This window comes from Narcine bancroftii, chromosome 2, assembly GCF_036971445.1.
Source record: "Narcine bancroftii isolate sNarBan1 chromosome 2, sNarBan1.hap1, whole genome shotgun sequence".
Taxonomy (NCBI): Eukaryota; Metazoa; Chordata; class Chondrichthyes; order Torpediniformes; family Narcinidae; genus Narcine; species Narcine bancroftii.
Genome location: NC_091470.1, coordinates 92,220,710 through 92,245,893, shown reverse-complemented (window position 1 = coordinate 92,245,893; position 25,184 = coordinate 92,220,710). Strand labels below are relative to the sequence as shown.

At 41.0% G+C, this 25,184-nt stretch overlaps 1 protein-coding gene across 1 annotated transcript in view; it reads left to right on the top strand.

Annotated features, from left to right (window-relative positions):
- LOC138752897 (F-box/WD repeat-containing protein 1A-like) overlaps positions 1 to 25,184 on the top strand; it is a 39,319-nt gene that overhangs the window by 4,760 nt on the left and 9,375 nt on the right. Inside the window, exons 2-8 of the mRNA XM_069915508.1 lie at positions 3,893 to 4,079; positions 8,214 to 8,310; positions 9,366 to 9,503; positions 10,009 to 10,127; positions 11,195 to 11,444; positions 21,908 to 22,026; positions 23,350 to 23,460. Coding sequence (XP_069771609.1) covers positions 3,893 to 4,079; positions 8,214 to 8,310; positions 9,366 to 9,503; positions 10,009 to 10,127; positions 11,195 to 11,444; positions 21,908 to 22,026; positions 23,350 to 23,460 — 1,021 coding nt within the window. The remainder of the gene's footprint in view (positions 1 to 3,892; positions 4,080 to 8,213; positions 8,311 to 9,365; positions 9,504 to 10,008; positions 10,128 to 11,194; positions 11,445 to 21,907; positions 22,027 to 23,349; positions 23,461 to 25,184) is intronic.

The following is a 25,184-nucleotide window of genomic DNA, read 5'->3' as shown; positions in this document are numbered from 1 at the left end:
AGAGAATACGCATAGACGAGATTAGAATAAGCTGTAATTGACACAGATTTGTTAAAAACTGTTGGTGACAGATGAGTTCAATTTTGAAAACTATAAATAAATTATTCAAAAATTATCTGGGCGATGCTGTTAATTGTCCCCGACTGGGACCTGCGCAGCATATTTGAATATTTCCAAGTTCTCCATTATGTTCAGTTTCATTTCATATTTCCAACATCCAGAGTGTGTTTGAATATTTCCATCTGTGGTTCCATTCAAGGATTGGTGCAACTTTTAATTTTCTGAATGTCTGGGATCGGCTATTCCTGGTTTCACTAAATTCCGGTCCAGAGAAGTGGTGCCCCGTTGTTGCATGGATTTCCCTCCTGGGAATCCGGTGTCTGTGATCGAACATAATTGGAGAAAAGCGATACATATTATGATTGGGAATATGTCCATGTGCTGCGGGACATCGATCCTGAAGGAGAATCTACTGTTGCAGGGAACTCATGGATAAGGTGGAGGAAAGGGAACTGCATGTGTTGTCGTGTAGATTGTGGATAACAGATAATTAAGTGGAAATAGAGTTCAGGTCGCAGCCCTCAATTATTTTAACTGAAAATCAGTGTTGCCTCTCATACACCCCACAGATCTTTCAATGAAGTTCACCGTGAACTTCGACGTTCATAAAATCGCATTCGTTTTTCTGCCAATGTTTATTGTTCCAGGTGGTCTGGCATCTGTTGGTCATTGTGTACGGTCCTTGTATTGCTCGTTGTTCCTCATTACTGATATCCCTGTCCGATTCTCAGCTTCCCCTCTCCCACGGGCTGCACAGTTGAGCAGCTGCAGCAAGAACGGCTGCCTCCAAGCACAGGAAATCATCGTTCGATCCTGACCTCGGGTGCTATCTGTCTGAAGTTTGTGTGTGTGGGTATCCTTTGATTGCTAAAACACATCATGTTTCTGAATCGCAAAGAACACAGACACAACTTTTCTCGCATCTGTTGCATGAATTCCTCTATCATATCACTACATCGTCTGCTGAACGTTATCTCGACTGCTTCTGACCATGCTACATTTGGTTTTTTCGGTGTCCATTGAATTGTGCGCATTATTCCAGACATGACTCCACCAATCCCCTGTATATTACAATAAAGCCTCTCTTTTCTGGAAAATAATGCTGTCCTTTTGGAATAAAGTTCCATATGCTTTGATCATTCCTTGCCACATTCTGGATATGTGGTAAGGACATTCTGGAGACCCACGATCACTTCACCCTGTAATATCCAGACATCAAAAACAACCTGTGAGATCCCCTTCTTATATTTCCCCTTCCTCTTCAATCTCAACTAGACCCAACTCGCGTTTCTCGCCTGAGCCAGCCTACCCGCCTCACAGCCCCATTGATAACTTACACCTCTTTCCAATGAAGTCTAAATCTATCCATTCAGTTTTAACTGGTGATATTTCAGTCATAGAACACAGTACTTGATGTTATGCATATACATATACCTACCATAAAAAATACTTAATCCTGACTACCTTGTAACCCTTTACTTTTTTTCATCCTTGCTCCTAGAATCCCCTCAAATCCCTTCATTATACAGCACCAACCATAATCGTTGGCAAGGCGTTCCAAGAACCTACACCTGTCGCTGTAAAAATTCAACCCATGGCGTCACCCCTAATATTTCCCTCTTCATAGAACATAGAACAATGCAGCACAGAGCACACCCTTCGGCCCTCGATGTTGTGCCGAACATATATTCCTTCGAAAAAGAAATGCTAAACCTTCCCAACTCATAGCCCTCTCTTTGCCTTTCATTCACGTGTCTCTTTGAGTCTTTAAATTCCCCCAATGTTTCAGCCTCCAGCACCATCCTCAACAAGGTATACTCTGTATAAATAGAATCTTACCCCTGATGTCTCCCCTAAACTTCCCTCCCTTAACTTTGTACTTTTGTCATCTTGTGTTTGTTGATCCTTCCCATGGAAACTGATGCTTGTCATTCACCTTACCTCGTCGACCTTTGTCAAGTCTCCTCTCATCCTTCTATGCTACAAAGTGAAAAATACCAGCTCTGCTAACCTTGCCTCATAGGATATGTTTCCCAATCAAGGCAACATCCTGGAAAATCTCCTCAGCACTCTCTCCATAGCCTCCAAGTCTTTCCAATAATGAGGTGACCAGTATTAAACACAATGGTCTCTACTCCTGAATTCAATCCCCCTATTAGTGAATACCACCATCCCATAGTCCTTCTTACATATCCTATCAACATGTACGGTGACCTTGAGGTATGCATCCACATGCTTAAGCAACTAACCATTATCCCTGTACTCGGTATTCTGAATAGTCCTTCCAAAATGCAGCAACTCACAAATCCTCAGATTGAAACCCATCTTCAACTTTTCTTTCTATATCCTCTTGTGACCTCTGGCAAACCTCAGCTTCATTCACACCTTCTCCAACATTCATGTCAACTGCAAACCTACTGGACATCGTTCTGCCTCTTCATCCAGGTCATTTTAACAGTCACATGTACCAGAGGCCCCAGAACAGATTCCTGCAGCACTCCACTAGTTACCATCGTCCAGGCAGAATACTTTCCTTTCATCATTATTCTCTGCTTTCTTCATACAAGTCAATTATTTGTCCACACAGCCACGGTTCTACTAATCCCGTGGCTCGTGAATTTCTGGATAAGTCTCTCGTGGTTGATTTACCACATGCTTTGCTAAAGTCCATGTAAGCACATCTACCATGCTACCCTCATCAATTTCTTAAGTTACCTCCTCAAAAATCTCAATTAGACTTCTGAGGCATGACCTTCCCTTTACAAAGCCATTGTGAATATCCCAGAGTAGACTCTAGTTCTCCAAATGATCAAAGATCCCATCCTTAAGAATCTTCTCCATTAGTTTGCTCATGATTGACGTATGATTCACTGATCTATAATTCCCAGGATTCTCCCTATTACTTTATGGAAGGGGACTACATTTGACATTCTCAAATCCTCTGGAACCTCTCCCAGAGCCAAATACGATTAAAAGATCATAGCTACTGTCCCAGCTATCTTGACCCTGGGTATATATCAGCCAGTCCTGGGGGCTATCAATCTTGGTGTTTTTAAGAAAATCCAGCAGATCTGCTTTCTTAACCTCTGCATTCTCTAGAATGCAGGGCTGTTCAATTTCAAATTCACTGTCATGAATGTCCTTTTCTCTTGTGGAATCTGACACATAGTATTCGTTTAGGACCTCCGAACCTCCACTGACTCCAGGCCCATCTTGTCTCCCTTATCCTATATCAGCCTCACCTTCATTCTCATAATCCTTCTGTTTTTTATGTACACATAGACTGACTTGGGGTTCTGCTTAATTCCACATGCCAAGGCCTTCTTTTTCCCCTTTCAAGTTCTCATGTCCTTTCTGAAGCTCCTTCCTGCCTACCATACAATTCTCATGAGCACCTTCTGTTTCCTCTTTCCTATATTTAAAGTATTCTTCGTTCTGCCTCTTGGCTTAACTGCCTCACCTGCTTCATCAGCAATGGTTCCCCTTTCGTACAATCTTTTCCTTATCCCAGTGGGGCAAACCTATCTTGAACCCTGCACACGTGATCCCTAAAAGCCCTCCACATTACCTCTGCGCTTTCGCCCTTAAACATCTGTTTCCAACTTACTCTCGCTAGTTCCTGGCTTATCCCTTCAAAATTTACTGTTCTCCTGTTAAACACTTTCCCAGTTTGACTGTTTATATCCTTTTCTGTGGCTTAGTTGGAACTATGGAAATTGTGAACACACATGATGGCCGAGAAGGCAGCAGGTTCCCCACCTCTGGGACATACTAGTTCTGAAACTCTGAATATTAACAACTCTATTGTAATTATCTTCACTTATCTCTTTAGCCCGTGGTCTGGATCACATTGCAGAGAACATCCTCTCATTTCTGGATGCCCGATCGCTGTGTGCCGCGGAACTGGTGTGTAAAGAATGGTACCGTGTCATCTCCGATGGGATGCTCTGGAAGAAATTGATGGAGAGGATGGTGCGCACAGACACCCTCTGGAAGGGGCTTTCAGAGCGGAGGGGATGGTAAGGTTTACTTGTGTGCTCACATAAACCCTGTGGACAATACCACTGCCAAATAGTACCTTGAACTGTTCCAGTTATGGGTGCTATTATTTTGAGCTGAGGTGGGCATGGTGTTGGACGCCATTTATTTCCTCTCCCAGTTACAAGTCTAGGCAGAACAGCAAGCATCGCAGGTAGAAACAAAACAGTGGAATATCCTGCTAGTGTCCAGTGGCCAACCATTTAAATGTCAGGGTCACACTCCCACGCTCACATGTCTGTCCATGGCCTTATGTACTTTCCCACCCTGACGAACCACAGATTGGAGGAACAACACCTTATTTTCCATTTGGACACCCTCCAGTCTCATGGTATGAACATTCACTTTAATGCTTTACATTAAACCTCTTGCCTTTTCATTCCCCTCCCCCTTTTCCTGTCTTTCCAATTCTTTCATCCATCCAGCCCAGCCATTTCTCCTCCCCTGCATTCCTGCTGTCCTCTCCCTCTTTTCTCCACCTATCTTCTCCTGCCTTTGCCACACATACCCCCTTTCCCCCGCCCCCGCTCTTTTGTTCAGATGCTTGCCGGCATTTTCTCATACTTTGATGAAGGGCTATTTATCTTTGCTTTTGCTACATAAAGGACACTGTTTGACCTGCTGAGCTTCTCCAGCATGTTGTGTTTTTACTGCTTTCTTCAAGATGCCATTTGTGTGTTGGGTCCAGAGAAGATCCTCTGAGAAGGTGGCTCCCAAGGAGTTAAATTTTCTCAGCTGAATCATAAACATCTGGTTTTCCCTACCTGAAGTCAACAATCAGCTCCTTAGATTTGGTGACACTGAATGCAAGGTTGTTGTTTGTGCTAACCTGACTGTTTGTTTGCCTCACTTCCCTGGATTCAGTCTCAGTTTCCTAAGTTAATTTTATCTCTCTGTATTGCACATTCAGTTTGGTTACATTTCTTTATTTATTTCTATGTGTACATATCTTCTTGAGTACAGTTTTTTGCACTACCAATAAAATGGTAATTCTGCCTTCTCCGCAGGGAAAAGAATCTCGGGGTTGTATGTGATGTCATTTGAGCTCTCACAATAAATCTGAACATTGAACTTCGAAACCCATGCTAAGATCTCCCCCATCTCTTCTGACTCTGTACATAGCCGTTCACACTAATGTACAAGAGGACCAATTTTGTCCTTGCGATTCTTTATCTGCAGAAGTCCGTACAATTTTCTTTCACTTTGTCTGCCAAAGCAACCCCGTGTCTTATCTTTCTTCATTTCCATCTTAAGTTTGTACACATCAAGTACTTAATTTGCTTGTTGCCTATACCAGCTGTACACTTCTCTATGCCTTTACCTGATCCTCAATATTCCTCTTAAACCAAGGTTCCTTATGCCTGTTAAATTTGCCTTTAGTTCTTTCAGAAACTCACAAACTCTGCACTCGCAAAATTTCACCTTTAAAGGCCTTCCATCCACCAAGCTTATCCTTGCCAGAAAACAACTTCTCCCAATCGATGCTTTCTAGATCCTTTATCATTTCTTCAAAATTGGCCTTTCTCCAATTTAGAATTTCAACCTGAGGACCATACCCTATCCTTAATTTATCTTGAAACTAATGGCATTATGATTACTGAACCCAAAGTGTTCCCTTACACATACTTCTGTCACTTGTCCTACCTTGTTTCCTATTACACTCTCTCTAGTTGGTACCTCGATATATTGATTTAGAAAACTTTCCTGAACACCTTTGACATGGATACCTGTATTAAATCATTTGAACAAAGATGAAGTGCAGGCTTGAAATGACTTGAAGTTCTCGCCATGGTTGGGAGATCAGAGGTGCTGATAACTTTTCAATGACTTAAAAGTTGTGAAAGAGAACACTGATCACTGTTGTTTATCCAACCAGCAGCATTGTCCACATTTAAATATTACAGAAATGAATCTCTGATTGTGGGAGTGACCTTGTCTGTTGAGATAGCACCTCTTCAGCACATGGCAAGACCCCGCAGTGAGACAAATGACCAGTTCATCTATCCTTTTGTGAGTATTGATTGTTAGAGGACATATAAGACAGGATGTTGGGAGTGGTGCTCTGATTCTGATTTTGGCACAGGGTACTTTAGTACAAGAAAAATGAGATGTTATTTGGACTGGTGCAGTAGGAGGTGATCCAGAGTTTGGGTTAGTCAGACAGTAAAGGCAGATTTATTTACATTTGGGAATCTTAGCCTTGATCAATATGTATTCTTCTCGCATGCCCATTGACATCCCTGATTCTTCTACCACCCACTCACACTCGGGGATAACCTACCAACCATCATGTCTTGAGGATGAATGAGGAAACCAGAGCACCCAGTATGTATTAAAAGAAAACATTTGGGAGAGAAAGCAAACTCCACACACCAGAATCTGGCTAACTGGGACTGTAAGATAGCTGCATTACATGCAGTACATTATGTCTTGTGTACAGGAACAGGTCAGTGGCTGGGGGCAAGTTCCTCAGCTTCTGAAACTCCAGTGCCTTTTCACTATTATCAGGGTACGACAAAAGAACATGGTGAAAAATTCTCCATTTGCCCAGGAGAGGGCAGCTCCAATAACTTGAAGCCTAACACCACCAAGGAAAGGTTTATTGCATGAAACATACAGTATTCTCAATGCAATTTTAATTATCTGCTTAAAGTGACAAAAGAAAATCATTATACTCCCACTATACTCACTGTACATGCATTACTTTGTAGCCAAATACCATTCCAACTTCAGATACAAATGTGTGGGTGATACCACCATTGTTGGCCGGAGCTTGAACAATGACACAATGGAACATAATAGGGAGGCAGAGGGACTAGTGACTTCGTACAAGTCAATAACTTCTCCCTCTGTGTCTGCAAAACCAAGGAGTTGGTCACTGACTTATGGAAGAGAAGTGGAGCTCACTGATCAGACCATATCAATGATTCTGAGGTGATGATAATGTCTAGCTTTTAGTCCTTGCATAAATATTCCAACAACCTGACCTGGTTCACCCACAACCTGTCAGGATGCATCAATACATGATACAGGAAATCTGCCAAAGACAACAAGAACTGCAGAGAGCTCTGAACACAGCTCAGATCATTACATAAACACACCTTCCCTCTCCATCATTTCCATCCATACTTCCCACTGCCTCTGAAAAGCAGCCTGGAAAGGACACATCCCACCCCAGCCATACTCCCTTCACCCTCCTCAATGGGAAGAAGATTCATGACCGAGATCACACACCACCAGGTTCAACTGACTGAGTGCTTCATCAGGTATGAAGTAAGGGATCAGGCCCAAAATGTCGACAGCCTATTGTTTTCCATGATTGATAGCACGCTGCTGAGTTCCTCCAGAACTTTGTGTGCACCCATACACCCTAGAATCTGCAGGCTTCTTGTTTACCTCCACTAAGTTCAAATTTTCCTGCTACTCTCAGATTGTTGAATGTGCCTCACACTAGTAAAATAATGTTGCCCTTCCTCTATTCTAACTGATCTCTCTCTAACTGTTCTTTGTTTTATCTGTTGTTCTTGTTAGCTTTGTGACAATAAACCTCAGCTGAAAGCCTCTTGCTTGTTGGAAATTTGTTTCCTGGTCCCACTTCTGCATGTGGCAGTTTAACCCATGGCATCAAATGTTTGCATGAATTTGAACATGGTTGTACATAAATGATGTGAGAATTTGCAGCAAGTTCCGGAGCACCAAATAATGTGCAGAATCCTGGGGTTTTGCTGAAGTATGTCTGCCTTTTGGTGCCAACTCTAGACTCAGTTTAAAGGTCTCAAATACTGCAGGTTATTGACAATACTGATTGTCAGATCTCGGAAGCTAAATAAGCACAGGCCTGGTCAGTAACTGGGGGGGAGACCACCTCGGGACACCAGGTGCTGTCGGTTGCTGTGAGGGGTGCTGTACAAAGTTGTGACTCTTACGGTAGACAAAAGTTAAAGAATTTCATGTATGTTACATTCTAAATGTTGTATTACGTGACAACAATGGAACCTTTACTTTTACCTAAAATGTTCCCAATGTGATTACCCTCCCTGCCATTGGGTTCTGAGTGGTGATGCTAAAATTTATGTACAATTCCACTGACGCTAAAGAACTTTTTTTTTCTACAGGATCCAGTATCTGTTCAAAAACAAACCCTCCGATGGTATTTTGCCTCCAGATTCCTTCTACAGATCTCTATACCCCCAGATCATACAAGATATAGAGGTAAGGGATGTAATTTCTTCGGCAGGCACACTGATTGCTTAGGGTAAACATTATTGCAGGAAACATTGCTAATTAAATACATCTCAAGAAAAACGCACCCAGATTGCTCACAGCAAGCACAAACGTCACCAAGATACAATCCAGACAATAGCTGTGATGAATGTTGTCCAGAAAACTGCCGACTGAAATGGTTTCTCAGGATGGTCACATCCACCTGACCAAGGGCTTCATTTAACATCTTGTCTGAAATGTGACCCTTCCAGCACTACGACACACAGTTCTGCATTGGACATGAGCTTGGGTTAGAATTTTTTTATGTTTAGACATCCAGCACGGAAACAGGCCCTTTCAGCCCAGGAGCCCTTGCCGCCCCAATTAGACCCAATTTACCTACAACCCTGGTACATTTTTTGAATGGAAGGAGGAAACCACATCACCTGGCAGAAACCCACACAGGCATGGGAAGAATGTACAAACTCATTACAAACAGTGCAGGATTCCTACCCTGGTCCCTGTTGCTGGCCCTGTCACAGTGTTGTGCTAACTGAACCGCCCTCTAGGTGATGCATGGTTCTAGGGTGTGACAACTCTGGAGTCATTCAATTTGTAGAATATTACTTTACAGTAACTTGCCTCTCGTGTACCAGTGCATCCTTTGTTCTCTCTTCACAAGAAGTTGGCAGACAGATAGCTGAAAGTTAAAGAGAAAGAATTCCTTTGTTAAATATGTTGCTTTCTTTCAATGAATCAGCAAATTCTTCTCAACTGTATAATCTCTCCTGAGGAAAGAGCAATGTGGGTGATCGAAGAGCTGCAGATGCCGAAAATCTGAATTGCACATAGGTAAAGCAGGTCAGTGTCAGTGGAAAGACATTTCAGGTCATTGGCATCTCATTGAAACTGAAAAATTTGAGGTGTAACAGGTTTTCACAATTTTGGGGATGGGGTAAGATTAATGAAAACCTTAGAGTGGAAATTTGGTCGAAATCAATGCGGACACAAAGTGAATGGTTATAGTATGTTAAGAAATACAAAAGCACTGTTTGTTTTTCCAGACTATTGAATCTAACTGGAGGTGTGGACATCACGGTTTACAGCGGATTCACTGCCACAGTGAAACTAGCAAAGGAGTCTATTGTTTACAGTATGATGACCAGAAAATCATCAGTGGGCTGCGTGACAACACCATCAAGGTAGGTGGAAGGAATCAGGAAAACTGATGTTATACACTGATAGATGGTTGGTGTGATTTGTTTTGTACTAATGCTGGACATGCACAGTTTGCAGTGAGTTGGCTGACTCCCAGCGACCAATGCATGGTCTATACTGAGTTTGCCAATTTTCAGGATTGCCTTTATGAACAAAATCAGTTTCAGTTTCAGAAGGAGACCTTTCAGTTAAAGGAAGCTAATTAACCTGTATATGCTCTGGCGACAGTGAAAGATTGGCTCCAATTGTGACCTACAAGGATAGAGAGTCCTTGGCTGAGGGAGAGGCAATGGGGCCTTTGGTTACTGTGGAAAGTCAAGATTGTGGGATTAGTAACTGGGTAAAAGCGCTGAGCCTGATATTGGTAGTCAGGGTGCCTGGGATTGACACAAGGGGAATTATTTTTAGAATGAGGGTGGAAAGATAAGAAACGACAATGCTCAGTTGCATTAAAATATCCAATGCTTTATTTTATTTCACTCTCCTCAGATATGGGACAAGAACACGTTGGAATGTAAGAACATTCTGACAGGACACACTGGCTCTGTGCTCTGTCTACAGTACGATGACAAAGTCATCATTACTGGATCGTCTGACTCCACAGTACGGTATGTGTGGCTGCTTGTTGGGTTGTGCAATATGGAACCGATACCTCGAGTTCAAGTTTATTATCTGATTGGACAAGTACAACCTGATGAAATAGCATTCTCCGGTCCTCGGTGCAAAACACACAGACTCAAACTAGACATTACACGCATACAGACAAAGAATATGTTCAGAGGACAAATATACATATATAAAAATAAATACATTTTTTGTAAATATGAGAATCTCGGATGGTTAGTGTGAATAGTTCGTTTGCTCATTCAGCATTCTCACTGACAATGAGAAAAAGCTGTTTCTCAACCTGGTGCTGGCTCTGATACTCCCGTATCTTTCCCGATGGCAGTGGTTGAAAGATGCTGTGTGCAATGTGGTAGGGGTCCTCAATGCCCTCGCAGATCCTGTTAGATCATGTCGATGGCGAGGAGAGAGACCCCAGTGATCCTTTCAGTCACTCTCATGGTCCTGTGAATTGACCTCTAACCTAGTGCTCTACAGCAACCATACCGCACTGTGATGCAGCCGGCCAGGATGATCTCAATAAAGCTCCTATAGAAGGTCGTCACAATGGTGGCCAGTAGCCTTGCCCGCTTCAGTCTCCTCAGGAAGTGCAGTCACTGTTACGCCTTCCTGATAGGTGAAGAGATGTTGTGTGTCCATGATTGGTCACTAGTTAAGTGGATTCCAAGGAACTTGGTGGTCTCTACTCTCTCCACAACCGATGTGTAGTGGAGGGTGCTCATTCCTGGTTCTCCTGAAGTCCACAATCATCTCCTGATATATCTCACCCTGGGCTGTGTAAGGATTGTGAACTGTTCCCCTCCCTTATGGGTCAGAGGGAGTACAGCCAGGAAATGGCGTGAGGAGATCAATCTCATCTCCAAGAGTTGAAAGTCCAAGTATTTAACCTAGCAGAGCTCTGACATTAGGGGCCTTGAAATTAATGACTATCCCATCTTTTCACTCTTTTCCTCTTCTCTCTTTTTCCTTCTCTTACTATCACAATCTTGTTGCTCTTTCTCATTCTGCTCAGTGATAATCAATAAAGTTGGGCCTTGTTTGACCTTTGCAGGGTTTGGGAAGTGAACACTGGGGAAATGTTGAATACTTTGATCCATCATTGTGAGGCTGTGCTGCACCTCCGCTTCACGAACGGAATGATGGTCACGTGCTCCAAGGACCGCTCGATAGCTGTGTGGGACATGAGCACATCCACAGACATCACCCTGCGCCGTGTCCTGGTTGGCCACAGGGCAGCTGTTAATGTGGTTGATTTTGATGATAAGTACATCGTGTCTGCTTCTGGAGACAGGACCATCAAAGTAAGATCAGTTCCTGCTCTTTGATCTTCCTCTGTTCCCTTCTCTATCTATTTGTTTTGTGTTGTGTTTGTTGCAAGACAGATGTAGCTATTGCAGTTAGACCAGTCTGGGAACTGTTGGGAGATTTCCTGAGCACAGTAAAACCCTGGTTGATGGGTCCATTATTGTCATGTAATACTACATTAAGAAGGTAACGTACATGAAATCCTTTAACTTTTTTTCTTCCGTAATGTAGACAGAGTCGCCACTTTGTCCAGCGCCCCTCACAGAAACCTACAGCACCTGGTGTTCCCAGGCGGTCTCCCCTCCAAGTACTGACCAGGCTTGAGCCTGCTTAGCTTCTGAGATCAAACAATCTCATGAGTATTCAGGCCATTAGATGCTGGATACGTGAATTTTCCTGTTGCTTGAGATTGCATGTTGTGTGGATTGGCAAACTAACGGCGAGGCATGCCAATTTTAAACATATATTTTTTACCTATTTATTTTTGTCAATTTATTTGCCGATTGCTTGAAGCTTCCAGTTGCTTTAATTCTCAGATACCAGGGGTTTTACTGTAGTTTTAAAATTTTTGTGATTATGTGTACAACATTTCTGATGGATTTTTAAATTTAGAATTTATTTTTATAGCTTGAATTTAAATCCACCAGATGACTATTAAATTTTAAATAACATTTAGGCATACAGCACGGTAACAGGCCCATAATTCCCACAAGCCCGTGGCCGCCCCATTATACCCGAATAACCTACAACTCCAGTACGTTTTGAATGGTGAGAGGAAACAGATGTGCCTGGAGGAAACCCACGCAGACATGGGGAGAAGGTGCCAAATCCTGACAGATAGGGCCAGATTTGAACCCCAGTCGCTGGCACTGCAGCAGTGTTGCATTAACCACTGTGCTAACCATGCCACCAAAGTGGTGGACTAATGATATTAAACCCATCAAACCAATGCTGCCTTTCATAGCAATGCCTTTCCTTTTACATATTTTCCTATTCTGTATCATGCCCATTAAATTGACCTGATTCTCAATCACTCACCAAGTCCAAGTAATAAACGTTATCCAGTGAACCGACCAACCCATGGGACTCAGATGTGAAAGGAATAGAGCATCTGGGAAAACCGATACAGCCACTGGGAGAATGTGCAAATTCTGTTTGGGTGGTGCCCAAGGGCAAGGTCAAACCCAATCACTGGAAGTAGCAGCACTGCGTACTGCGTCACCCAAACCCATATTCTCTAATGTTAATCCAGGCCTCAGGACCTCTAATTTGTAAACTAACCAGGGTGCTGTTGCATCCCATTCTCGTACTGTCCTGAAGATATCGATGTACTATGTTCAGCTCAATCCAATCTCCTTTATCTGGATATCATCAGAGAGAGGCATTCAGTGCAGAACAAAACCTTTGGCTCCAAATGCCAACAGTCCTTTTAAACAGCGTTTGGTCCAGATCCATTGAAACTTTTCCTATCTGTAACTCTGTCCAAAAGTGTTTTGAACTTCACAATCGTACCTGCTTCTAAAGCTTCCTCTGGCCGCTCATTCCAGAGACATACTGTCCACTGAGTGGAAAACGTTGCCCCTCGTGGAACAAGACTAAGATAAGAGGACGTTCTGATCTGAAGCCAGTTCATCTGGCTTGCAATCTTGTGAGGCTTCCCTGCGCATCCAAAAACTAAATTTGCATATCTCTGTAGGATAGAACGATTTGTAAGCAAATTATAACTTTTGTTATAATGCATCACATTATCACTTTGTGACAGCATGGTCCCAGGTGTCAATCAAGCCTATCTCATATGGTTTAGTCCAGCTGACTCATGCTGCCCAACGTGGACTCCAGAGGAGTCTTATTAAAGGGGCGCCACAGTGATTCTTTCTTTCATTTGAAACTGGAACCTAGGTCTCCATTCATGTCAATAAGTCAACTAAAGAAGAGAGCAATGATGAGTAATTGTTTGGTAAAGTTCAAAGGATATTGCTTAAAGCTGGGATTCTGAGGTCCATACACACCCGCAAGCAGTTAATTCACCATGAAGTATGTCTGAAGTACTTCAAATAAATAGATGAGGAATTTTGTGACATGTTCATGACAACAAATTCTGATTTTGGGTTTTACACCCCAAAGAATTTTGAAACTAATAGTTCAAGTTTATTATAATTATCCAATTGTATAGGTACAACTGGACAAAACAGCATTCTTCATCCTCAGTGTAAAAACATACATAGAGATGACACACACATTTATATGCAGTACTGTTATGAGCCCAGAGGACCACAAAACCCAGCAGCAATAGATATTCACCAAGACAAATGGGTACTTAAACAAGAGTTGCTTTTATTTATCTTTAAATAGGAAAATAGAATCAAGCTTTAACATCACTAACTTACTTAACCTAACTTAACTCCCTTCTAATTCTAAGCACATGTGTGTGTGTATAAGTTCAGAAAAATTATTTGTTTCACAGTCCAATCTCACTTCTCATTCCTCCAAGTTCACTGGTTCCAGGCAATTCTTATACTGTGCACAGAATTTAACATTTATAAAGTTCACCGGGCTTTTTTGCATGAAAGGTAAATGGTTACTGCTCAAGAAGGGTCTTGATGGTTTTCAGAGAGATTTGTTGTTCCAGGACCTCCACAACTGATGTATTTTCATCAGTCACGCCAGTGTCCTGCTGACGAAACTTGCCCCTTCAGGGTTCTCCAGATGATAACCTCTTTCTTTCAGGTCCCCACAGAGTTCCTTTTTGTTTCACATATTGCAAGTGAAACATTAGACTGCATGAAAAACAAGGGCTTTGACCAGGCCATCTTCCAAATGGGCTTTTCAGCTTGTCCTGTACTAGTCCCAGCTACTTCTGCTGGCTGTGACACTGTGTGTGTGTGTGTGTGTGTGTGTGTGTGTGTGTGTGTGTGTGTGTGTGTGTGTGTGTGTGTGTGTGTGTCTCTCTCTCTCAGAGAGAAAGCCTGTTTGACTCTCTCTGTTTGCAAAACCACATGACCTACAACAGCAAGCTCTCTTCCAGACAGCATCGGCTCCAGCATGCTCTTTCATAGTTGCCTTTGGTACACAACAATCCAATAGTGAAGTCTCTTGAGCATTTTTCACAGCTCTTGGAAAAGCTGTGTAGCTGATATGTCTAGCAGGGGCAGAGCTCCAGTATTTCAAATAAGATCTATTTTAAAGTGTTTGTATGTGGCCTACTCTAACAAACCTTTTCCAATTTATCTCCCAAAAACATCTATATACTCTGTCACATCTTCGCCCTTTAAAAGAATTTAACTCTTGAGTTAAAATTCAGTTATACCTTAACTGTCTTTAAAATCGCTAACAAAACACAATATATAACATGTCGTAATAAAGTAAACCAATGTTGAGAATATTTCTATACACGATTAATTTTAACATCTTCACAAACAATCTGCTATCATATTATTTGTACCTCTGATATGATTAATTTGCAGATTATATTATAATATTAAACTCTAGTTTAACAATCTTCTGTTTTTATTCTTCATTTTATTCAAAAACACCAGAGGATTGTGGTCAGTAAATATTACAGTTGGTTCTTGAGAGGTATCAGAATTCCGCAGTGCAAATATGATAGACAGCAGTTCTTTTTCAATAGTGGAACAGTTCCTTTGATGAACATTGAATTTTTTTTGAAAAGAAGGCAACTGGATGGTCAATTTCTTTATGTTTTTGCAATAAAACTGCACCTGCTGCTCCCTCACAGACATGCTCCGCTAAAGAAAATAGTTTGTCAAAATCAGGAGATTTTAACACAGGGCAATGACATAGCATCTCCATTAAATTTTCTAAAGCTGTATGACAAACTTTAGTCCACACAAATTTCTACCCTTTCTTCAAAAGATTGGTTAAAGGAAGAGATACCTCAGCAAAATTTCTGCAAAATTTCCTATAATATCCTGCCATTCCTAAGAACCTTCTCTCTGCTTTCTTGTCATTTGGAATAGGAAACTCAGAAATTGCATTCACCTTAGCTTAAATAGGTGCAACTTTGCCATGACCCAAGTATATTACAGTGGCATTTTCAAATTGAGTTTTTGCTAAATTAACAGTTAAGTTTGCTTTAGATAATCTTGCAATTTGTCCAATTCCCTTAGATGTTCTTCCCATGTGTAACTTTTAGTGACCAATCATCTATATGCGTTAACCCTTGGATTACCGAATTAATCATCCTTTGGAATGTTGCAGGGGTATTTTTCATGCCAAAAGGTAACACATTATACTCATATAAACCGGATAGAGTTACAAAAGCCAAAATATTCTTTCCTCTCTCAGTTAAAGGCACACACCAGTAACCCTTCAACAAATCCAACTTAATAAGAAATTTATCTTTCCAAATTTTATCAATACAGTCATCTATTCTCAGAATAGGATAAGCATCTGTTTTAGTTACTGAATTAACTTTCCTGTAATCTGTACAGAACCTAACAGTTCCATCTGGTTTCGGTACCAGAATACAAGGAGAACCCCAATCTCAGTTTGAAGGTCTAATAATATCATTTATCAACATATATTCCACCTCCTGATCCATGATTTAACTCTTCTGAATGTTTATTCAATATGGGTGTTGTTTTATGGGATTTGCTTCTCCCACATCTACATCATGGTAAATCACTGATATCCTTTTTGGAACATCAGGGAACAAATATGTATACTTCAAAATTAATTCCTTCAACTGCATCTGCTCTTGTGACTCAAGATGGTCTAACTTTTCCTCCAAATTTTCCAAAATTGCTAAGTTAGACAGTCACACAGGAACCATGGTTTCTTTAGGGTTACCCTCACAAGATTCTGTTTCCATAATCTTATGATCTATAACTTCCCTGACAACAGCTAACACCTCTGATACAGATTGTTCTCCACTACCCTTATCCTCATAATAAGGTTTCAACATATTTATGTGACAAACCTGAGTTTTATTCCTTCGATCTGGAGTGTTAACAACATAGTTAACATCATTCAATTTTGATTTAACTGTGTATGGACCAGAAAATCTAGCTCTCAAAGGATAGTCATGTGATGGAAACAAAATCAAAACTTTACTTCCTGTCTTAAAATTCCTCACTTGAGCTTTCCTGTCAAATAAATGCTTCATTTTACCCTGAACCATTTCTAAATTCTCTTGAGCCAAAGTCCACACTTTTTGTAACCTATCTTTAAATTTAGAAACATAATCCAGCAAATCCAACTGCTCATCCTCATTAACCCACTGTTCTTTTATCAACATTAAAGGTCCTCAAACCTGATGTCCAAACACAATTTCAAAAGGGCTGAAACCTAATGAATCCTGCACATCCTCCCTTGCTGCAAATAACAATAAAGGAATAACTTCATCCCAATCTTTTCCAACCTCCAGACAATAAATCCTCATCATATTTTTAAGAATAGAATGAAATCTTTCCAAAGCTCCGCGAGTTTCAGGATGGTACCCAGATGAAGTGATCTGTTTATTCCCAACTCATAAATCAACTGCTGAAACAACCCAAACATAAAGTTAGATCCTTGATCACTCTGGATCTCTTTAGGTAGTCCAAAAACTGTGAAAAATCTTTCCAGAGCCTTTACCACATTTTGGCTTTACTATCTCTAAATGGTATAGCCTTTGGAAATCTTGATGCTGTACACAAAATTGTTAATAAGTACTGATTCCCAGACTTAGTTTTCGGCAGGGGACCTACACAATCCACAATAACCCTAGTGAAAGTTTCCCCAACCACAGGAATAGGTTGCAATGGAGCTACTTGAGGACCCTGGTTAGGTTTCTCCACAACCTGATAAAAATGACATGTCTGGCACCAATTTACAACATCCTTACGCAAACCTGGCCAGAAAAATTGTCTCAAAATCTTATTCATGGTTTTATTTACACCAAGATGACCACCCAAAGATGTACTCTGGGCTAGATTTAAAATTGAATTCTGATAATTTCTCGGATCAACCACCTGATGAATCACCCCTCCCCCGTGCCCCCCCACCCCACTCTTCATTAGCAGAAATATCAAGAGTTCTCCATTTTCTCATCAACAATTCATCCTTCAAGTAATATCCACAAGCCATTTCTTTAATCTCCTGTTCAGTTACTGCTTTGTCCCTCAAGTCAACAAATTAACTCTTTCTTTGGTAAAGAGAAATCCTTACTCTCACAATTACCCTGCTCTTTCAAAACTACTTCAAAACTATTGTCTAATAAAAACGAGACACCCTGCATGGGTAACTTTGAAATTACTTCTACTACAACAGATCCTTTAACTAATTCTGAATTTAGCACTATGTTGTGAAGAGATATTGACTCTACCTCATCTCCAACTCCTTTAATCAAAGTTGTCTCTCCTATGTCAGTCCTTTGATCCAGAGTTAAAATACTTTCCAACAACAATGACTGAGCAGCCCCCCAGTATCTCTCAGAATTTTAACGGGAACCTGTGATTCTCCCTCCTATACTGAAACAAAATATCTGGCACAAAAGGTTTGAAAACATCCATGACCTTCTTACCAGGGTTTGGAACATCTGCTCTCCTTAAATTCCACTATTTGAATATATGCTTCTGGTAAAACCTCCTTTTGTCATCTCTTTTTAAATACTAGACATTTTGCAATAACATGACCAGGTTTACAAAAATGACATACAAATCCAGAAATTCTGTCCTTTCCCACCATCTTTTCTCTTTGCATTCTCTCCAGACTTAATTTCAGGTTTACTAGTCTGCTCCACAATAACCTTCTGAAAAGGCTTATTAATCTGTTCCACATTAACTTCCTGAAAATGTTTTACTATTCTGAAATGTACCTTTGTGAATTAGGGCAAATTTGTCCGCTAATCTAGCCGTTTGTAGCCACGTCCCCACGTCTATCTCATCCAGGTATAATTTAATCTCCTTTGGGACACACCTTTTCATTTCCTCAATGAATATCAATTCTCTCAATCTGTCAAAATCATTGTTTATTCCTTTTCAGGTGCATCAATGGTCAAAACATACAGATTGCTTCAGAGAAAAATCCATATAAGATTGATTCCATGTTTTCACCAAATTCCAAAATTTTTATCTATATGCTTCTTTTGCCAAATCATCAGCTTTAAATACTACTTGTTTAACAGTATCATAATTTCCCATTTGCTCTGTAGTCAAGCTAGAGGATGCAATTTGTGTTTTTCCCTTCAATACACTTTGGAGCGTAAGGGGCCATTTTCCCTTTGGCCATCTTGAGCTCTCATTAACCTTTTGAAAAAGATGAAAATATGTATCTATATCTCCCTCATCAAAAGGAGGAACTAGATTTACCTCTCTACTCACCAAAAAGCTCTCCCCAGGAGTTACAGCCTCATTTCTCTTACCTCACTCCATTTCAATTTTTATCTTCACTAATTGAAACCATCTGTCCCTTTCAATCTTTCCCAAGTCATATTTTCTTTGTCTTTCATCACCCACCCTCCATTTTCAGCTACCTCTAAATCATATTTCCTCCATTTTTCAGTTTTCTCTGTCTCATGTTTCCTCTGTTTCTTAGCCTCTTCTCTTTGTTTTTCAGCTTGGTCTGTCTCATATTATCTCCAACACCCTCTATTTCTCTCTTTCTTCTTCCATCCTCAATCTCTCCAATTCCAATTGCAATTCAATAGATCTGTCCTCTGGAAAATTTTCTAAGTCCTTCTCAACAAATTTTCCCTCATCTATATAATATTTCATTGTAATCCTCTATACTTGTATTTTCCTCATCCAATGCATAACTTCAGTCAGTTTTAATGCCTTAGAAATAGCCATCAGTTCCTCTTTCCTCTTGCTCTGCAGCTCTGCAGGTGATGGCTGTGACAAAAATGTATTAACATCCATTGCTGCTGTTTTTCCATACAAGCTTTAAATTAGCTTGAAAAAAATACCAATTAACTAATAAATCACAAAAACTCCAATTTTCAAATCGAACGGACAAGTCCCCATAAAATGTTAGAAGAACACAAAAACCCAGTAGCAATAGATATTCACCAAGACAAATGGTTACTTAAACAATAGTTGCTTTTAATTATCTTTAAACATTAAAATAGAATCAAACTTTATCTTATCACTAGTTTACTTAACCCCCTTCTAATTCTAAGTGCACATGTATGTAATGTGTGTGTGTAAGTTTAGAAAAGTTCTTGGTTCACAGTCCAATCTCACTTCTCATTCCCCTAAGTTCACTGGTTGCAGACAATTCTTATACTATGCACAGAATTTAACATTTATAAAATTCACCAGGCTTTGGTGCTTGAAAGGTAAATGGTTACCGCTCAGGAAGGTTCTTGTCTGTTTTCAGAGAGAGATTTGTTGTTCTAGGCCATCCACAACTGATATACTTCCATCAGCCACTCCAGTGTCCTGCTGATTTAACTTGCCCCTTCAGGGTTCTCCAGGTGATAACTTCTTTCTTTCAGGTCACCACAGAGTTCCTTTTTGTTTCACTTATTCCAAGTGAAATATTAGACAACCAGTCCTCTCCTCTTTCATGAACCACAAGTGTTTTGACCAGGCTGTCTTCCAAATTGTCTTTCCAGCTTGTCCTGTTCCAGTCCCAGCTACTTCTGCCGGATGTAACACTGTCAAGTGATCTCTGCCCCTCTCTCTTTCTCTCTCTCTCTCTCTCTCTCTCTCTCTCAGAGAGAAAGCCTGTTTGACTCTCTGCTTGCAAAACCACATGACTCTCTTACAACTCTCTTCCAGACAGCAGCGGCCCCAGCATGCTCTTTCATCTGTTGCCTTTGGTACACAACAATCCATTAGTAATGTCTCTTGAGCACTCTTCAAAGCTCTTGTAGCCGATATGTCTAGCATGGGGCAGAGCTCCAGTATTTCATATAAGATCTGTTTTAAAATGTTTGTATGTGACCTACTCTAACAAACTTTTTCCAATTTATCTCCCAAGAACATATCTATATACTCTATATACCCTGTCTCAGTACATATATCAAAATAAATAAATATTATTAAATAAATTGTATGAGCAGCTCATCAATCATTGGACAGTCTCACTGCTGGTGGGAAGAAGCTGTTCCTCAGCCTGGTGGTGCTGGCTCTGATCCTCCTGTATCTTTTAGTAGTAACTAGAATATGCTGTGTGCGGGGTGGTAGGGGTCCTTAATGATTTTGCACAGTCTCTTCAGACAACGATACCGGTAGATCACGTCAATGGGGAGAGGGAGACCCCAGTGGTCCCCTCTACTGCTCTTATGATCCTGTGGATTGACCTCTGATCCACAGCTCTATAGCAACCATACCACACTGTGATGCAGCCAGCCAGCTCCTGGAGAAAGTTAACAGAATGGTGGCCAGTAGCCTTGCACGCCTCAGTCTTCTCAGGAATTGCAGTCACTGTTGCGCCTTCCTGACAAGTGAGGAGATGTGTGTCCATGATAGGACACTACTTAAATGGACTCTGAGGACCTTGGTACTCTCTACTTTCTCTACTACCAATCTATTAATGTGTAGTGGAGGGTGATTATCCCTGAAGTCCACAATCATCTACTTTTGTCCATGTTGAGACAAAGATTGTTATTGCACCATATCATGAGATTTTCCACATCTTTTCTGTAGCACAACATGTTGTTGTTGCTGATGAGGCCAGGAGCTGGATCTGGCAGTGCAATTATGGGTCAGAAGCGGGCTGAGCATACAGCCCTGAGGTGTGCCAGTGCTCAGAATTATGGTTCTTGAGGTTCTGTTACCAATCTGGACAGACTGTGGTCTTTCTATTAGGAAGTCCAGGATACAATTTATAAAGTAATAAACTCATCAGACAGAGCATCCAATTTTGGTTGAGGAACAATTATTGATCTATAATTTGGTTTCATCCAACAGATGAAATCTCAGTATAACTCTGAAGTACAGCATTTTAACAATACAATATACACTGTTATTCCCTCAATGCTGCTCTGGGGTCATCAGCTTGCATTCTCTCCCTCAGTATTTAAAGAGAGAACTTTTCTTCACCTGTGGAAATGATCCATAGGTCCTCTAGAAGAAATGGTATTCCTATTATATTAGAACTCTTCATGACAGGATACAAAAATGCAAATTGATAAAGTGGAAGGAGTGCACTCAGCCCCTCAAGCCTGCCCTGCCGTTCACCATGATAATTTCTAATCTGCCCCAGACCTCTACGCCTCCACTCTGCCAGTCCTCCTTAGCTCTCAATTCCCCCATCTTTCTACATTTATTTTCCTTCATTTCAATTACTTATAACAATCTGAATATTTTTAATAAACCCAAATGAATCACCTATAGTTTTCAGCTTAAAAATCCATTCTTCCATATTTCTTCTCAATCAATAAATTTATCCAGGTTACTTTGTTCTCTTAATTCTTTTAAGATGAAATTTGGAATCTAAACTATTCCCTCATTGTGTCCTGTGTCTACTTATAATAACATCCTTGTCCATAACCCCCACAACTCTCATTTAGGTGTGGAACACTGGATCCTGTGAGTTTGTCCGAACGTTAAACGGACACAAGCGAGGCATCGCATGCCTGCAGTACCGGGACAGGCTCGTGGTCAGTGGTTCCTCGGATAATACAATCCGGTAAGTCTCTTGGGCATTTATTGCAAACTGTCATCCCCACCAAAACAGGAAACTGCTGGTTTGGCCATTTCTAATAACAAATGTCTTCAGGTTACCACTTGAAATGTTTATTTTTAGCAGAAAAGGGCAAGTTTTATCACCTTTCACGATCTTGGAACGTCTCAAAGCATTGGAAATGTGATACTGATTTGATAACTATTCTTAAAGATGCTGAATTGGGGATAAGTATGAAGAGACGAGGACAAGCACTGTTTTCCAGTAATGGCCATGGCATCTTTTGCATCCATTTATAAGGACAGAGAGGCCACACTTCAGTCTCATCTGAAGCTGAGTATTTCCAAAGATGTAGGATTCACAGGAACGGTAAACGATCTAATTGTGCAACTGTTTTCCAGAGATGCAGGAATTTCCAGGCACGTCTTGCTGTTAAACAGAAGGAGCAAAACCACATTAATCTCTTGCAAGTTGGATGGAGTCAAAACTTAGGAAATGTTCTCCGATGGTTTACTCCAAGTTAACCTGTTATTTTCTCCTGTTTATCTGACAATTTAAGAAATCTCAACCTTAAAAACATCTTCAAAATATGAAGTCAAACAAAATCTGACATCAAACCATGTCATTGGGATAAGAGCTGACCAAAAGCTCTAACCCAGGGGTGGCCCTCCTTTTAATTTTTAAGTTAAACATACGGCACAGTAACATGTCATTTCGGCCCACGTGTGTAGGTTAATTGGACTCATGGGCCGAAATGACCTGATACTGTGCTGTACCTCTAAATTAAAAATTGAAAGTTTGGCCACTCCTGCTCTAGGTAAAGGGTAGGGTTTCAAGAGCTCTGGAAGAGGGGAGAGATGGGGTAGAATAGTCTCCACAGCCGATCTACCTTTGGTTGCAGATCCCATTTACCAGTACCCTCCTTTTTAATAAAATACTGTGGCATTGCAAATAGTGTAGCTGTCTCATGGCTCCAGCAACCAGAGTTCAATCTCGACCTCCAGCACTGTTTTTATAGAGTTTGCCTGTGGCCATGTGCATTTTCCAAAGGTGTGCTGATCAATGGGCTGCAAGATGTCCCTAGTATATATCTGAGTAATAAAAAGGAGAGGTGGTGAGTTAATGAAACGATGGGGTGAATAATTTGCAATCAGGGGAAGAATGTGATTGCTCTGTGCAATGGCATTGACTCAAAGAGCAAAATGGCTTCCTGGTGTTTGGTCGGGAAATATGGAGACCCCTGCTGGGTTTGGAACACGATTTGTGAGCTTTTGCAAATGTGATTGGACATCAGCTTCAATTTTGACCCCTCACCTCTCTCTGCTGTAGGTTATGGGACATTGAGTGTGGTGCTTGCCTGCGGGTCCTGGAAGGTCATGAAGAACTGGTTCGATGCATCCGTTTTGACAACAAACGGATAGTTAGTGGAGCCTACGATGGGTAAGTAAAACATTCCAAGGAACTTCATAGCCAATCAAGTACAGTAAACTGGATGTGCAAAATTTTCGGATGCTTGAGACTCACTTACAATGCAAAATGTAAAATAATTTTAAAAAAATCAGTATTGTAGTCCTTAATTGTGTAAAATTCTCTTTAATCAGGTAATTACCTAACTTTAAAAATTTAAATTTATATTTGAATACCTGTCGCTAGCGCTATAACAGCATTTTGCTAACCGTACCGCCATCGTAATTAACTCCCTCTCCCAAGTTTACATAAAGCCTCACTTAATAATATGCTAATAAAGACAAAATCTCTTACTAAGCAGGGATAAGGAGACGCTTTAAGAGAGTCACCTCAACAGCGAGCAGCATCAACCAGCTCTTCATCCTGGGCGACCCCATTGCTATTTCGCACAACTTTATTCAAACAGCTGCTACGAGCAAAGCCCAATCAAGGCCCTCCGCTGGCTGAATATTTGCTCTCACCTTCACCAAAGGGTTATGTGTTACATCGGAGACATTTAAGTTTAGAATTGTAAACTTATATTTAATTATTTTTTTCTTTTTTTTGTTTGTTTATTTTCCTCAAATTTTTTGCCAGTTGCTTGAATTCCGGATAGAGAGGATTTTATTGTAGTTATTAAATTGTCACAATTATCATGCAGGAAAAAAAGTGACTTGTTTGTTGACAAGCAGCAGTGAGAAAGTAAACAGATCAGATGAAGTGATGTTCATGTGGTCCCTCCTGTTTCTCCATAAACTATACAGATGGTACCAGGGGAAGCACACTGGCCAAAGTGAAGTATCTATGTATAGTGGAGATCCCAACAACTTAATTATTTAATACCTTTCACTGCAGGCTCTTCCTGGGAATGCTTCTGATAAAAGCACAGGTCACTCCTGCACCAAACTCCCATGCTGACATGTCTATCCATGGCCTCGTACTGTCCCACCAAAACCACCCATAAATTGGAGGAGCAACACTTGATTTTCTGTCTGGGCACTCTCCAGCTGGATGTCTCTATCATTAACGTCCAGATTTTGCTAGCATACTCTCCCTTCTCCCTCCCTTCCCTTTCCCTCTGTCTCATTTCCTCCAGCTATTCATCTCCTCTCTCCATTCACCAGCCATCTCCCTCCCCCTGACTGGTGGTGTGTCCTCTCTTCCTTATCCACCTATTACATCCTGCCTTTGGCACTGTGCTCCTCCCCCTGCCTACATTTGCTCTTACCTTGATGAAGGGTTCAGGGCCAAAATATTGGTTATGTATCTTTAATTTTGCTGTATAAAGTGCACTTTTTGAGCATTGTCTTTTTACTTCAACCAGGGTGTCTGGAAACTTTCATGTTTCAAGATTTAATTTATTGTCATGTGATTTAAAAAGTGTCATATTAAATTAAATTACCTTTTGTTTGCTCTAAAGCGGACAGATTTGCCTTCAGCAAAAATTGCCTGAAGAGCCTCTTAGTCAGTGAAAGAGAAGCAAAAGAGATTCCCGCCAGAATCACCAAGTGTCTGAGGATTTACCTCCAGTGCTCCCACAGCCTCCCCAGCCACACAGACTCCAGTCCAAACTTTCGGCAACCCAAGCTCTAGTTCCACAATCAGGAACTCTTCAGCACCCTCACATCCAGTTCTGATAACTTCAGCCAGTCTTGAGCCAGTGTCCAGCAGTTCGCCCCTGGTGTGAGTCCCTTGACCACAATCTCCAGCCCACAACT